At 44.8% G+C, this 16,549-nt stretch overlaps 1 protein-coding gene across 1 annotated transcript in view; it reads left to right on the top strand.

Moving 5' to 3' along the window:
* The first annotated feature begins 481 nt into the window (after positions 1-481).
* The window catches only part of adamts3 (ADAM metallopeptidase with thrombospondin type 1 motif, 3), a 434,436-nt gene continuing 418,368 nt past the window's right edge, over positions 482-16,549 (top strand). Inside the window, exons 1-3 of the mRNA XM_041185298.1 lie at positions 482-541; positions 3,650-3,677; positions 4,316-4,704. Of these exons, the coding sequence (XP_041041232.1) occupies positions 482-541; positions 3,650-3,677; positions 4,316-4,704 (477 nt within the window). The remainder of the gene's footprint in view (positions 542-3,649; positions 3,678-4,315; positions 4,705-16,549) is intronic.

Below are 16,549 nucleotides of genomic sequence, written 5' to 3'. Positions count from 1 at the left end.
CGCTATGTGAATCCAAGTTCGCTTCTTTTAGCTCTCTCAAAACTACTTGTCCCTGCAGCCCGTTCTGCTGGGGGGTTTTAAGAGTGCTTTTCCAGTTTTACGGCGGCGGTGGTCATTAGAAGTGCAGCGTGCCCGACAGCAAGTAAACGATCCTTATCCATCTCCTCCCTGAACAAGAGTCTGCCTTTTTGGCAGCTCGGTGTGAGCATGTGGTTACACTCTGTGTGCTGACGTCAAGGTCCTGCTGGTGCTTTGGAGTTTATTACCGAGGACGGAGGGCAGAGCCCGGCTTGCGAGCGCCAGGAGCCAGCGGCTGTGAGAGCCAGAGACTGTCTCAACATCCCCTGCGGGCTCCCTTCAAACACTCCCTTCCACATCGCCAGCCCCCGGAGAGCGGGCAGTGCCAGAAAACCCCCACAGGATCCTTCCTATTTTTTTTTGTTTTTTTTAAAAAAGATATTAGAAGTTAATCGACGCGGTGATGGTTCTCCTGTCATTCGGGTTCGTGGCTGGGATATTAGTGGTGAGCTTGACTACAGCGGTACGTGAAAGTTACATCTCTCTCTGATTTACAGAAGTTGGGAGTAATTTGGAGAGCTCTGGGATATTTCATGCAAGATGACCCAGAGATAGGAGCACTCTGTACAATCTGCTTTGAGGTCTGTTGTGGTGTAACTATTTCAGCTTCCTGGGATGTTCAGTGGAACTTTTTAAAGGGGTTCTCGGGGATTCCGTGTAACGGTTCAAAGTGCAGTTTCTTCAATAGATGTGGAGATGGCTGGCAGGGCCAGTATTTGCTTCACGTTCCTAATTGCCCTGCTTGGCCATTTCATCAGGCAGTTAGGAGTCAGCCACTTTAGCTGTGGGTCTGGGGTCACCTGTAGGTTCAGAATGGCAGATTCTCCCAAAGGGCATTAATGAACTAGATAGTTGTTATGGCTAGCTTTCAATTTCATTAATTGAATTCCTACTAACTGCTGTGGTGGGATTTGAACCCATATCCCCAGAGTATTAATCTGGGCCGCTGGATTACCAATCCAGCACTAGTACTGCTATGCTACATTACCACCATCTCCTCTTGATCTGCTAGTCTTGCTGCTTTCATTTGGTGGTCTTTTGCTTTCAGAATTAAAGTGGTTTAAAACTACAGATGGGGTGATCTATCTTCTTTTGGAGACAAACTGTGGAGTTGAGTTCTTTCTTTCAAACCTCTCTCCACGGATGGTGAGGTGGTAACAAAGAGAGTCTCTGTGGTTGTTATTTATATGGTCTTCCAGAAGGCAGTTGATAAGGTTCCATCTAAGAGATTGTTAACAAAATGAAAGCACATTGAATTGTCAGCAGCCTATTGAGGTGAGTGAGGTATATTGGTGATGAGATAAAACACAGATGCTGGGGATAATGGAAGTGACTGGTGGTGGCCCCAGGGACTTGTACAGGAGTTTAAGCTTCTCACTGTATTTATAAATCACTTAGATGATGGAATAGAGAGGCAAAAATACAAGTTTGCAGATTATGTCAAAGTTAGGTGACAGTAAATAGTGTCAATGGGGATAGAAACTTGCAGAGGGACATTGATAGGATGAACTGTAGCAGATGAAGTTCAAAATAAGGACGTGTGATGTCATCCGCTTTGAGCCTAAGAAAGAATGATCCGAATACTTACTAAGTGTGAGAAGTATTGAACTATGCGGAACAGACTGATTTAGGGGTTCAAGTACAGATATCACTAAAAGCTAGTGAACAGATATAAACAATGATTAACGAGGTTAATGGAATTTTGGCCTTTATCTCAGGGTGCTGGAACTGAAGGGGTGGAAGTTATGTTGTTATTATATAAACCTCTGATTAAATCTCATTTTGAGTGTCGTGTTCTGTTCTGGGCACCACATCTCAGGATGGATATGCTGGTCTTCGAAGGAATGCAATGCAAATTAGGGATAAAAGTGTTAAATTATGAAGGTTGGTTGCAAAGATTTGTCTTGTATTCCCTTGAGTATTGAAGATTAAGAGGTGATCTAATTGAGGTGTTTAAGATTATTTAAGTAGCTGATAGTTTCTCTCTAACTATGATATCTCTGCTGGTAGGGGAGACCAGAACAAAGTGGCATAACATTAAATTAGAACTAAGTCCTTCAGGGGAGAAGTCAGGGAGCAGTGCTTCACACAAGGCTGGTGGAAAACTGGAATTCTTATGCCAAATGCTACTGAGGCTAGGACAAATGAAAATTTCAAAATTGAGATTGGCCATTTTTGTGAGACAAGGGTATTAAAGAATACATTTACAAGGCAGGAAAAGTGAGTTATAGCAGGAACCATTTGAATGGAGGAATAAGGTTAAGGGGCTCTTCCTCTTCATTATTTTGCTATGCTCCAATGGTCTGGAGTATTCAAGGTAACAGTCAGTATTTTGGGGTATTAAGAGTAACAGTCTCAGTATTCTGGGGTATTCAGTGTTACAGACTCAGTATTTTGGGGTATTATGATCATAGACACATAGGAAATAGGAGCAGGAGTAAGCCATTTGACCCTTTGAGCCTGCTCCACCATTCATTAGATTATGGATGACCTTCTAGCTCAAACCTATTTTTCCACACTATCCCTAGATCCCTTTATTATCTGAAATCTATTGATCTCTGTCTTGAACATGTTCAATGACTGAGCCTCCACAGCCCTCTGGAGTAAAGAATTCCAAAGATTTACCACCCTCTGAGTGCCACAATTCTCTCTCTTCTCAGTCCTGTATCCCCTGGTTCTAGACACTCCCAACATCCTTGCTGCATCGACCCTATTAAGTCCTGTAAGAATTTTGTATGTTTCAAGTAGATCACCTCATTCTTCTTCTATTCAGGTCACAGTATTTTCGGGATTTCAGGGTAACAGTCACAGTGTTCTGGGGTATTCAGGGTCACAGTCACAGTGCTCTGAGTATTCAGGGTAGCAGTCACAATGTTCTGGGGTATTCAGGGTAACAGCCACAGTGTCCTGGGGTATTCAGGGTAACAGTTGCAGTGTTCTGAGATATTCAGGGTAACAGCCACAGTGTTCGGGAATATTCAGGGTAACAATCACAGTGTTCTGGGGTATTCAGGGTAACAGTCACAGTGTTCTGGGGTATTCAGGGTAACAGTCACAGTGCTCTGAGTATTCAGGGTAACAATCACAGTGTTCTGGGGTATTCAGTGTAGCAGTCACAATGTTCTGGGGTATTTAGGGTAACAGTCACAGTGTTCTGAGATATTCAGGGTAACAGCCACAGTGTTCGGGAGTATTCAGGATAAAGTCACAGTGTTCTGGAATATTCAGGGTAACAATCACAGTGTTCTGGGGTATTCAGGATAACAGCCTCAGTATTTTGGGGTATTCAGTTTTCCAATCTTCATGTTTTGGGGTGTTCGGGGTAATAGTTTAAAAGCTTTGGAGTTTTCAGGGTAACAATGTGAGAGCCCTGCTTCTGAGAACATTGAATACTCGGGGCAAGATTTGCTGACTTGTGGCATATTCAGCTTCTTAGGTTAAGGTTTTATATAAATTTTAGATGATGTTAGAGGTGAAGCCTCTAAAGTTTTCCATGAATTCCTTTTGATAACATAGACCTTTAGTTTGTATCTGATATTATTTCTGGGATATGTTTTTTTTATTTCCGCAGGCTGGATCTGAAGTAACTGAGAGCACAGGTGTGTTATCATTTTATTGCCCTTTTTCTTGATGAATCTGGAAACATTGGAGTAAATAAAGAGGAACACTTCACAGCACCATTAAATAAATGTCAGCAAGGAAATTTTGTAGGGGCAGTGGGGGAGGATTTGATGGACAGGATGAGAGACAGGAGGGAGTGTTTAATTGTCATGAGAGAATGATTGATGGACAGGAGTGACTATTTAATGAGAGGGAGGGAGGGAGTGATCAACATGAAGGAGGAGAGGGAGGGACAGGATATTGTTACTGATGGACAGGAGTAATTTATGGGCAGTAGTGATTGGTTAATGGAAGGGATTGGTGGGAGGAAGTGTTTGAAGGGCTGGAGTGATTGATTAAATAACAAGAAAAAGTGATTGATTAACAGTAGGGGGTGATGATAGAAGGAAGGAATTATTGACAATAGGGACTAATTAACTGGTGGGTGTAATTGATGAGCAAGAGTGATAGATGGACAGGAGAGAGGGATTAATAGATGGACAGGAGGGAGAGAGTGATAGATGGACAGGAGGGAGAGAGTGATGGACAGCAGTGAAGGATTAACAATCTATATGTTTAACAAATTACTTGCTGATTGCTGAGTTTGCTGAATTTTCTCCCCCGGTTTATTCTGCAGCAGTTTTGCAGAGGTTTGCGGCTCTGGGGCAGGAGTTCGGGCTGGTCACTCCACTCAGGACAGATTCCCGGGGTTGCTTTGTGTCTCACCTGGTGTCGGGCTCTGGAGTCAGGAGGAAAAGGCGGAGCGGCCCTGAATCCCAGTCCGTGACCCCCGGGGAGGAGGAAGAGGCTGAGCCCCGTCCTCTCTTCTTCAATGTCACCGTCTTTGGCCAGAGCTGGCAGCTCAGATTGGAGCCCAGTAGCCGGCTGGTGGCTCCGGGAGCCGTACTGGAGTGGCAGGGGGATGGGCAAAGCCGCACTGAGCCGCTGGGCGAAGACTGCATCTATACTGGGGGCATCAGCCACATCCCTGGGGCCACGGTAGCCGTCAGCAACTGTGATGGACTGGTAAGGAGTTAATGGGTCATCTCACATTTTAGGGGAGTAGTGGAGTTTTTGGGAACATTAATCTCCGGAGAGGGTTATTAAGGCCTGAGGAGCCTTTTGGGTTTCGGGAATGGAGAGACAATGAGGTGTCAAGGAATGTAAGGGCCTGGGGGCGTGGGTATTGGGGCTTTGGAAGGGACATTGGGATCTCGAGGAGGGATATTGGCATCTCTGGATGACATTGGGGTCTTGGGGGGCATCATTAAGGTTAGAAGGAAAAAGCTTAAAGGTGGGAGATAGAGTTGACAGGGTGATGCTAATGTGAATTAGAGTGAGGGAAACTAACTAAGGCTTATATTGAGTTGGCGATGTACATATTATGATTTATGTATGAGAAGCACTCAGGGGTAATACTGAGTTTGCGGTGATCAATTAGAGCTTATATAGACAACATCAAAAATCCAGCCAGAAGCAACGCGGGAAAGGGCTCTGCTCAAGATAAGCCTGGTTGGGAAAGGTCTAGATTGTGTTTTATCAAATGCATTTGATAATGATTGTCCACCTGAGAATACTATGGTAATGTGAGTTTGTTGCTTGTACATAATGGGTTAACAGCTAGTATTCCAGCACAAGATTGGATTTGGCATTAAGTCTTTAATAAATGACTGTAGTCAAAGTAAACAATTGGAAAGCTGAGCCAGAACTGACTCTTCTGGCACATACAGTCCTGCCAAATTTGACTGGTAGCGGAACAGGATTTTTACATTTGCAGATGTAAATTCAATCAGTAATAATCCTTGGAGTAGTACTGTTACTGAATCTGCCATTTTCTTAAGGCTGTATGAATCGATATGAAAAATGGTTACATTTCCTGCCCGTTGGTTGGTTTCTCAAGAACACATTTTGCTCCAATCCAACATCTCACAATTTCGTAGGGGAGGGAGGAGCCTGTCACACAGATGCGAAGTATAATCTCATCCAAACCAACACACACACAGAGTTCCATGATACTCATGCTTAATGCGTCCAGTGCACTCATCTTGTACATAGAGCTTTAAGGACCAGCCATTGCCCGCAGTGCTTTCTTAAAGGCAAACTGTTAGAAATTTGAGTGCTGTGGCTAAAGTTGTGAAAATGGGTATCCTGTTTAAAGCTCCATCCTCACTGAGTCTTTTGGAGGGCAAAGAAAAGGTTGAATGAGCGATGCAAGGGAAGGCCACCTGCACAGTCTGTATTCTACTTCTCCTGCCATTATTCACTTGGTCCTGTTTACAGACCTAACCAGGGATACCTGTGGGACTGTTGGCAGAAAGTCATGTCAACAGGTTCACAAAGACCAAGGAGACAGTGATGGAGTTAGAGCATCTGCTACAAGCAGACCTGCAGACAGCCTCCACTAGAGGGATGGCAATGCCTGTGACAGTCAAAAGCATAACTGTTTTGAACTTCTACACCTCTAGATTCTTCCTCTTTGCCACAGGAGTAAAATTAAAATGCATGAAATAGAGCACAGCATGTAAAAAAAAAACACACGCACTGGGCTGAATTTTACATGCCCCCAGCTGGCGTGTTTCCCACAGGAAGGGGCACATAAATAGGGCAAATACGCATCCCACCCCTATAATACAGGGGGGCAGGCGGGTGCCAAAATTGACAGCATGCTCGCCATATTTAAATGAATAATCAAGGGTCAATTAGGCTTGTTATGAAGCCAGTTGATAATGCGCTGCCCATGCACTGAAACATTTGGCATGGACAGCCGGGCGGAGCAGGAAGCCTGAATTTTTTTTCACTCAAGGGCTTAAAAAGTGGGAAGGAAGGAGGGGTGGATGGTGTTCGCTCTTTGGGGTCTGCCCTTTGCCAATTGCAGGGTCGAAGCCCCCTTCCTTCCTACCGCTCCCTCCCCACCCCCGCCCCTCTCCCTAACCTACCCAAACCCTCCTGGTCCAAGACTCCGGACTTACCTGCTCTGGGAATCCATAAGCCTTGATCATCTTCCTCTCCTGCAGCTGCCACTGACGCCTTCCGGCACTGCCAGGACTGATGGAGCTACCAGCCAGTTGGATTGGCCAGCAGCTCCAGAGGGTGGGACTTCCTCCCTAATGAGGGGTGGCAGTCGTAAGTCCTTCCCATAGCACCATAAAGTGCTGTGGGCGGGTTTGACGTCAATATATCCGGGGTAGGGGAGTTGTACCGTTCGTCCGCAGCCCCGTACCTTCCCACCCCCCCACCAGTATTATTCATTCCAGCATATATAAACACCGTGTATAGAATACAGTATATAAAAGCATACAATGGCGTACCAGAGATCAGTGTCAGGCTGCAGGGCGGGGTAGGAGAGTGTACTCCATGGGTCAGTGTGAGACTTGGTGGGGGGAGGGGGGGTGTGTGGTATTGGGTGGTGAGGCAGGCGTAGATTGATGTACTACACAGGCCAATGTTAGATGGTATGGAAGGTATTGGGAGAGTGGAATGGTGTTGGATCACGGGGATAGGTGCTGTACTGCTTGCCTTGAATGTCAGGTTAGATGAGCTGAAATCCTGAAGGCTGGGATGGGTCAAATTGGCTTTTCTCATTTTTTCCATTTTCTTTCATTGTGAAATGTCTAATTAATATATAATGGCAGTGATCTAAATACAATGCTTCCAGCAAGTAGGATCCACTCAAACGGAGAATGGGTGGGAGAATGAGCTGCAGTATCATATCCATGGTTCACAAACCTGTGCTTCCTTACAGTGTTACTCCCTGCTGGGAATGTGGGTTTATCAGCCTTCAAGAGCTATGTAATGGATTACTCACACAACAGTTGTTGCAGTCGTCATTCACTCATTGAAGTCTTGTGCACTGTGAATGGACAGTTTACGGATTTTTGGTAATGGGATTACGAGTTGGGTTTTGTTATGACCCTTAGCCTGACCCCTGGATGTGGGGGAGCTCCAGTTAGGGACCAGTAATGTTTTGTTTAAAGTAGTTAAAGGTTGAGATTTAAGACGCCTGCTTTTGGAATAAAGCCACAAGATTCCATGGGTTTTGAACAAACAAAATAAACTTTCCTATACAAAGCTCGAAAAGTAAAACAATCTTATATATTATTTTATGTATATATATTTTTATACACACACACACATCCTGTATACTAACATTCAGAATTAACGTGGGTACACACATGAATTAACAAACTATGGTCGGACACACCATTCTGCAGAGTAAATGACAGACGCAACCAAAACAGAATCCATAGATCTCTGAAAAATCCACCAGACGTTAGTCAGCCAGTCTCATTGAAACTTCTTCTTTTTTACGAGGGTCTCCAATCTCCAGTCTTGGATTCTGTCTTGGAAATCTGTCCAGAAGTCATTGGGAACCCAAAGGGAACTGTTCCCAATGGAGCCAGTCTTCTAACTGCAGTTCTTTCTTTAATTTAAGTTAACTGGAACCTTTGCCTGTGTTCCTGTCTTGTCTGTAACACTTCTTGGCTGGTTTCCCTGAAGCTGACTGCCTGGAGACTGCTCACCACAGCACCTCTGCTGCCTGGAGCCTCTTCTCCTTGTTTCTGAACATACCCATTCACATCAGATTTTTTAAGCTCCAACTCTAGGCTGCACCAAGCTATCAGTGAATCCCAAATCTTCTCCGAAGCTGAACTCTCTCAGCAGGACAGAACAAGCAAATGGCTACTGGGGCGTAGTCTGAGCCTCAACTACACAGAGTTAACCAAATGTCTCCCAGGACTAACAGCAGCACTTTAGTTGCAGGGGGCCAGTAAACTTCTTCTTTGCCTGCTCCTGACTAACTGACTCACGAAAATTGACTGACCCTTGAACTGTTCTTCAGTAACCCTTAAACTGATTTGGGGGCCCAATCAAAACACCCCCAGTGGGTCCCACCCTTGTTACTAGGCGGGAACCAATGTAACAGCATTGGAACATGCTGTCCCTATAAATGTTACAGTGTCCATGGAATGCGAATTTACATAACACACAGAGACGTAACGAGTTGAATTCATAACAGTTTAAATGCTAGCAATGATATTTTAGGATTGTAGAAAATGTACGTGTGAAGGTGGTTAGCATCACACCGTGTGAGTAAACTGTTCTTCGGTCTCTGCCTGCAGTGTAAAGCTAACTTCTAATTTTCATTCCACCCTCATTGTTTGCCTTGCTTGCCCACTTACAATATGCCAGAGAGAACTGTGGCAAAGGCCAAAAAATAATGGAGGCGTATGCGTTCCTTTTGGAATTGTGTGGTCTCTCATCATTCCATTTCGCCACGGTCTGCTGTTACTTTAGTTTAGTTAAGTACTGTATGAATAAACTGCTGTTCTACATTTTTAAAAAAGGCTCTATTCTCCAGATCAAATTTCCTCGCTTGTAAACCAAGAAGCAACTTTGTGAATGGAAAAGCAGTGTGGCGCACATTGATCCCATCTCAGGTCGGCAGTTCGGTTTTGCAGGCGCTGCTCGACAGCTCAACTAAGCATTATATTGCAGAGCAACTTTAAAGGGGCAGAGGCTGGCAGGCTTCACTTGCTGGCACAGGAACACAACTGAAGCAAGCACAGATCAGAGACCGGGCTGCAAATAATCAAGGCTTCAATTCTGCACGCATCTCCCTCCCCACCCCCTTTACACTAGTGACCGATAAAACCTCATGCCAGCCTGGCAACTTCTGCCCTTAAAGACCGCCCTGTGGAAGTGGGAGATTGTGCCCAGTTGCCAATTTTGCAACTAAATGTGAAAGCAGTCAGCAGTAGCTTGACTAAGAAAATTACAACTTCTAATCCCTTTGAAATATTGTCAGTCTCTACTTATATTTTGTTATAGTTGTAGAGGAAAGAACAAACTTGTATTTATGGAACAGCTTGTCAAGTTTCTCAGAAAGAGCAGAAGTACTTAACTTACAATAATCTCCATTTGGAGTTCCGTCACTGTGATTAAACTCTGGATATTTTAACACGCGACAGTAAACTAGATCCTGCGATACATGGAGAATAAAATAAAATGCAGATGCCTCAGACCATCAGCTGCTGAAACCGTCATCCGGGGTTTTGTTACATAGAAACTTAACTACTCCAGTGCTCCCTTGGGCAGCCTCCCATCTTCTGCCCTCCATAAATTTGAGCTCATCTAAAGCCCTGCTGCCTATATCCTAAATTGCACTAAGACCTATTCACCCATCACCCCTGTGTTTGTTGATCTGTGTTGGCTTTCAGTGAAGCAATGTCTTGAAATTAAAATTCTCATTGTTGTGTTCAAATTCCACTCTATAGTCTCACCCTTCCCTACTTCTGTAAGCTCCTCTGGCCATAAACCCTCCAATACCTCTGTGTCCGTCCAAATCTGGCTTCTCATGTATCCATCGATTCTGTTGCCCCAACATTGGCAACCATGCCTTCTGTTGTCTACGCCCCAAAAGCTGAAGCTCTTTCTCTAACCTTCTCCAAATATTCACCTCTCGCTCCACCTTTAATATGCTCCTTAAAACCTACAATATGACCAAGCTTTCGGTCACTTGATCTAATGTCTCCTTCTTAACTCAGTCTCAGTTTTAGTCTGATAAGCACCTTAGGATATTTTACTACTTTAAAGGCACTGTGTAAATACAAGCTGCAAACGCTCAGAATTTCGCAGATTTCTTCTCTCGGTTGGTGGCTGTAACATTGGCGGGTGATCAGTGAAGTCCCCGGAAATGCCATGTAAATAGGATTTCCATTGAAATTTTGACTAATGATCATGAGAAACCCCAAGGAAATTTCAGATTTTTTAAAAAATCATTCATGGGGTGTGGCTTCGCTCAAGGCCAAAATTTATTACCCATCTGTAATTGACCTTGTGTTTTTCGTGGTGAACTGCTGCCTTGATCCGTTGCAGTCCATGTGGTGTAGGTACACCTGCAGTGCTGTTAGGGAGGGAGTTCCATGAGTTTGACCCAACATCAGTGAAGGAACGTGAAATAATTCCAAGTCAGGATGGTGTCTGGCTTAGAGGGGAACTTCCAGGTGCTGGTGTTCCCATACACCTGCTACCCTTGTCCTTCTAGATGGTAGTGGTTGTGGGTTTGGAAGGTGCTGCCTAAGGAGCCTTGGTGAGTTCCTGCAGTGCATGTTGTAGATGGTATACACTGCTGTTACTGTGCATCGGTGGCGGAGGGAGTGAATATTTGTGGATGGGGTGCCAATCAAGGAGGCTGCTTTGTCCTGGATGGTGTTGAGCTTCTTGAGTGTTGTTGCAGCTGTGTTCATCCAGACAAGGGGAGAGTGTTCCATCACACTCCTGACTTCTGTCTTGTAGATGGTGGACAGGCTTTGGGGAGACAGGAGGTGAATTATTCACTTCAGGATTCCAGCCTCTGACCTGCTTTTGTAGCCACAGTATTTATACGGCTAGTCCAGTTCAGTTTCTGGTCAATGGTAACCCCCAGGATTCAGTGTTGGTAACGCCATTGAATGTCATAGGGGCGATAGTTTGATTCTCTCTTGTTGGAGAGTGTCATTAACCTGGCACTCGTGTGGCGTAAATGTTACTTGCCATTTGTCAGCCCAAGCCTGGATATTGTCTAGGTCTTGCTGCATTTGGACATGGACTGCTTCAGTATCTGAGCAGTCATGAATGGTGCTGAACATTGTGTGATCATTAGGGAACATCCCCACTTCTGACTTTATGATGGAAGGAAGGTCATTGATGAAGCAGCTGAAGATGATTGGGCCTAGGACACTACCCTGAGGTACTCCTGCAGTGATGTCCTGGAACAGAGGTGATTGACCTCCAACAACCACAACCATCTTTCTTCGTGCTATGTATGACTCCAACCAGCGGAGATTACCATTGACTCCAGTTTTGCTAGGGCTTCTTGATGCCACATTTGGTCAAATACTGCCTTGATGTCAAGGGCAGTCACTCTCACCTCACCTCTGAAGTTCAGCTCTTTTGCCCATGTTTGAACCAAGGTTGTAATGAGGCCAGCAGCTGAGTGGCCCTGGCAGAACCCAACCTGAGCATCAGTGAGCAGGTTATTGCTAAGTAGGTGTTGCTTGATAGCTCTGTTGATGACCCCTTTCATCAATATACTGTTGGCTGAGAGTAGACTGATGGGGCGGTAATTGGTCGGGTTGGATTTGCACTGCTTTTTGTGTACAGGACATACCTGGGCAATTTTCCACATAGCCGGGTAGATGCCAGTGTTGCAGCTGTACTGGAACAGCTTGGTTATGGGCTTGGCAAATTCTGGAGCACAAGTCTTCAGTACTATTGCCAGAATATTGCCAGGGCCCATAGTCTTTGCAGTATCTAGTGCCTTCAGCCGTTTCTTGATATCACATGGAGTGAATTGAATTAGCTGAAGACTGGCATCTGTGATGCTGGTGACCTCCAGAGGAGGGTGAAATGGATCATCCAATCGGCGCTTCTGGCTAAAGATTGTTACGAATGTTTCAACCTTATCTTTTACACTGATGTGCTGGGCTCCTTTGTCATTGAGGATGGGGATATTTGCGAAGACTCCTTCTCCAGTTCATTGTTTAATTGTCCACCACCATTCACGACTGGATGTGGCAGGACTGCAGAGCTTAGATAGGATCTGTTTGTTGTGGAATCGCTTAGCTCTGTCACTTGCTCCTTCCGTTGTTTGGCACGTAACTAGTCCTGTGTTGTATCTTCATCAGGTTCACACCTCATTTTTAGGCATGCCTGGTGCTGCTCTTGACATGCCCTCCTGCACTCTTCATTGAACCAGGGTTGATCCCCTGGCCTGGTGATATTGGTAGAGTGGGGGTTATGCCGGACCATGAGGTTACAGATTGTGGTTGAGTACAATACCCTCTCCAGTAACCCACTTGGCTGACAAATAAAAGGATGAAAGACGTCTTAATAGAGCGCTTTTCATGACCAACAGACATCTCAAAGCACTTTACAGCCAATAGAATATCTTTCAAGTGTAGTCACTGTTGCAAGTAAAAAAACATGGCAGCTAATTTGTGCAAGGCAAATAATAATGACCAGATAAGCTGTTTTGTGATGTTGATTGAAGGGTAGATATTGGTCAGGGCAGCATGCAGGGATAACCAATTAAACACAGCGATAAAAAAAAACTGCGGATGCTCTGTTGAAGGGTCATGAGGACTCGAAACGTCAACTCTTTTCTTCTCCGCCGATGCTGCCAGACCTGCTGAGTTTTTCCAGGTAATTCTGTTTTTGTGATGCAGGGATAACCCTCCTGCTCATCTTTGAAATAGTGCTGTGGAATCTTATACATCTACCCAAGCTGGCAGAAGGGGCCTTTGTTTAATGTCTCGTCTGAAATGATTCACACTGCAACACTGGAGTGTCAGCCTTGATTTGTGTGTGCAAGCTCTGGAGTGGGACTTGAACAAAGCACATTGTAATGTAAATGTTTGTGGCATTAATCTCTACCGAACCAGTCTTTGGTTCTTGGTTAAAAGATTGTACCTTGGTTTTGCTTTACTGCTTAAAAAAGAGACATGCTATCAAAGCTTTTCGGCTTAGATTCATCAGGACAGCTTGCAAAAGATTGCCATCATTAAAAGGGGAACAGCAATTTATACTGCAGAGAAGATAATTGTAACTCAGATGCAAAGTGTTACCCATTGCCACAGCTGACACTCAAATAGGGGTGTTAGGAACAGGGGTAGGCGATTCTGCCCTCCTCCACCATTCAATGAGATCATGTAGATCTGTACTTGAACTCCATTTATAGAATCAGAATAGCACAGCACAAACAGAAGCCGAATAACAATCTAGTCCCACTCGCCAGCTCTTTCCTTGTTTTTTAATAACCTTTTTGAAAGCTTGAATTGAATCTACTTTTTTTTAATTCATTCATTGGATGTGGGCATTACTGGCTTGGCCAGCATTTATTACCCATCCCCAATTGCCCTTGTTCAGAGGGCATTTAAGAGTCAACCATATTGTTGTGGGTCTAGAGTCACATGTAGGCCAGACCAGGTAAGTGCAGCAGATTTCCTTCCATTAGTGAACCAGATGGGTTTTTATAACAATCAGCAATGGCTTCATGGTCATCATTAGACTTGTGATTCCAGATTTTTATTGGATTCAAATTCCACCATCTGCCATGGTGGGATTTAAACACCAGCCCTCAGAACATTATCCCTAGGTTTCTGGATCACTGGTCCAGTGACAATACCACTACGCCACCACCTCCCCTATACAATAACTCTTCCATCACCATATCAGGTAATGCTTTCTAACTCCTAACAGTCATTGCAATATCATATTTTTCAGCATGATGCCTTTGTGCACCACCTTGTCTCACAACCACTTTAAAAAGTGTGTGAAGGCTTTGGGTAGGGTACAGAAGTGACTTATTAGAGCGGTTCTAGGAATGAGCGATTGCTATTCTGTGCAAAGATGGGAGAAGCTGGGATTGTTCTCCGTAGAGCTGAGCAGGCTAAAAGAAGATAAAAACAAAAAACTGCAGATGCTGGAAATCCAAAACAAAAACAGAATTACCTGGAAAAACTCAGCAGGTCTGGCAGCATCGGCGGAGAAGAAGAGTCGACGTTTCGAGTCCTCATGACCCTTCAGCAGAACTGAGTGAATCTTAGGAAAGGAGTGAAATATAAGCTGGTTTAAGGTGGGGGGTGGTGGGGGGAGAGAAGTTGGGGGGGGCTGGGGTGGTTGTAGGGACAAGCAAGCAGTAATAGGAGCAGATAATCAAAAGATGTTACAGACAAAAGAACAAAAGAACACAGAGGCGTTGAAGATGGTGATATTATCTAAACGAATGTGCTAATTAAGAATGGATGGTAGGGCACTCAAGGTACAGCTCTAGTGGGGGTGGGGTGGAAAGGCTGGCAGGGCATAAAAGATTTAAAAATAATGGAAATAGGTGGGTAAAGAAAAATCTGTATAAATTATTGGAAAAAACAAAAGAAAGGGGGAAGAAACAGAAAGGGGGTGGGGATGGAGGAGGGAGTTCAAGATCTAGAGTTGTTGAATTCAGTATTCAGTCCGGAAGACTGTAAAGTGCCTAGTCGGAAGGTGAGGTGCTGTTCCTCCAGTTTGCGTTGGGCTTCACTGTAACAATGCAGCAAGCCAAGGACAGACATGTGGGCAAGAGAACAGGGTGGAGTGTTAAAATGGCAAGCGACAGGGAGGTTTGGGTCATTCTTGCGGAGAGACCGCAGGTGTTCTGCAAAGCGGTTGCCCAGTTTACGTTTGGTCTCTCCAATGTAGAGGCTAAAAGGAGATTTGATGGAGGTTTTTAAAATCATTAACAGTTTAGGTAATGTAAATCAAGGAAACAGGTCACTGATTCCAGCTGTGGTACACTGGTATATACAGCAGGTCACTGATCCTGTGCTGTAGTATACTAGTGTACACAGCAGGCCACTGATGCCTGTCCATTTACGGGAGGCGATGGTGTAGTGGCATTGTTACTGGGCTAGTAATCTAGAGACCCGAGGTAATGCTGTGGGGACCTGGGTTTGAATCCCACCACAGCAAATAGCAGGATGGTGAAATATGAATTCAATAAAAATCTGGAATTAAAAGTTTAATGATTACCATGAAACCATTGTCAATTGTTGTAAAAACCCATCTGGTTCACTAATGTCCTTTAGGGAAGGAAGTCTGCTGTCCTTACCTGGCCTGGCCTAAATGTGACTCCAGACAATGAGGTTGACTCTTAAATCCACCTGAGGCAAGGGCAATAAAAATGAATTTTAAAAAAAGCCACTGATCCCAGGCTATAATATACTGGTGTATACAGCAGGTCACTGAACTGGGGCAGTAGTCTACTGATGTAAAGAGCAGGTCATTTATCTCAGTCTGGAGTATACGGTGGTGTTGTGTGGCACTACCACTGTGCTAAATAGGATAGGTTTCAAACAGATCTAGCATCTCAAGACTGGGCATCCTTGATGTGCTGTGGGCCATAAGCAGGAGCAAAATTGTACTCGACCACAATTTGTAACCTCATGGCCTGGCATATCCCCCACTCTACCACTACCACTAAGCCAGGCGATCAACACTGGTTCATTGAGGAGTGCAGGGGGGCATGCCAGGAGCAGCACTAGGCATACCTAAAAATGAGGTGTCAACCTGGTGAAGCTATAACATAGGACTACTTGCTCGCCAACAGCGTAAGCAGCATGCGATAGACAGCTCTAAGCAATTCCACAACCAATGGATCAGATCTAAGTTCTGCAGTCCTGCCACATTCAATCCTGAATATTGGTGGACAATTGAACAATGAACTGGAGGAGGAGGCACCACAAACATCTCCATCCTCAATGATGGGGGAGCCCAGCATATCAGTGCAAAGGATAAGGCTGAAGCATTTGCAACAACCTTCAGCCAGAAGTATTGTGTGGATGATCAATCTCGGCCACCTTCAGTGGTCCCCAACATCACAGATGCCAGTCTTCAGCCAATTCGATTCACTCCACGTGATATTAAGAAACAGCTGAAGGCACTGGATGCTGCAAAGGCTAAGGGCCCTGACAATATTCTGGCAATAGTACTGAAGACTTGTGCTCCAGAACTTGCCGCACCCCTAGCCAAGTTGTTCTAGTATAGTTACAACACTGGCATCTATCCGGCTATGTAGTAAATTGTCCAGGTATGTCCAGTACACAAAAAGTAGGACAAATCCAACCAGGCCAATTACCGGCCCATCAGTCTACTCTCCATCGTCAGTAAAGTGATGGAAGGGGTCATCAACAGTGCCACCAAACAGCACTCGCTGAGCAATAACCCGCTCACTGATGTTCAGTTTGGGTTCCGCCAGGATTACTGAGCTCCTGACTTCATTACAGCCTTGGTTCAAACATGAACAAAAGAGCTGAACTTCAGAAGCGAGGTGAGAGTGACTCCCTTGACATCCAGG

Source organism: Carcharodon carcharias, chromosome 4, assembly GCF_017639515.1.
Source record: "Carcharodon carcharias isolate sCarCar2 chromosome 4, sCarCar2.pri, whole genome shotgun sequence".
Classification (NCBI taxonomy): domain Eukaryota; kingdom Metazoa; phylum Chordata; class Chondrichthyes; order Lamniformes; family Lamnidae; genus Carcharodon; species Carcharodon carcharias.
Note: the sequence above shows the minus strand (reverse complement) of the source record. Positions and strands in the feature narration are given on the sequence as shown.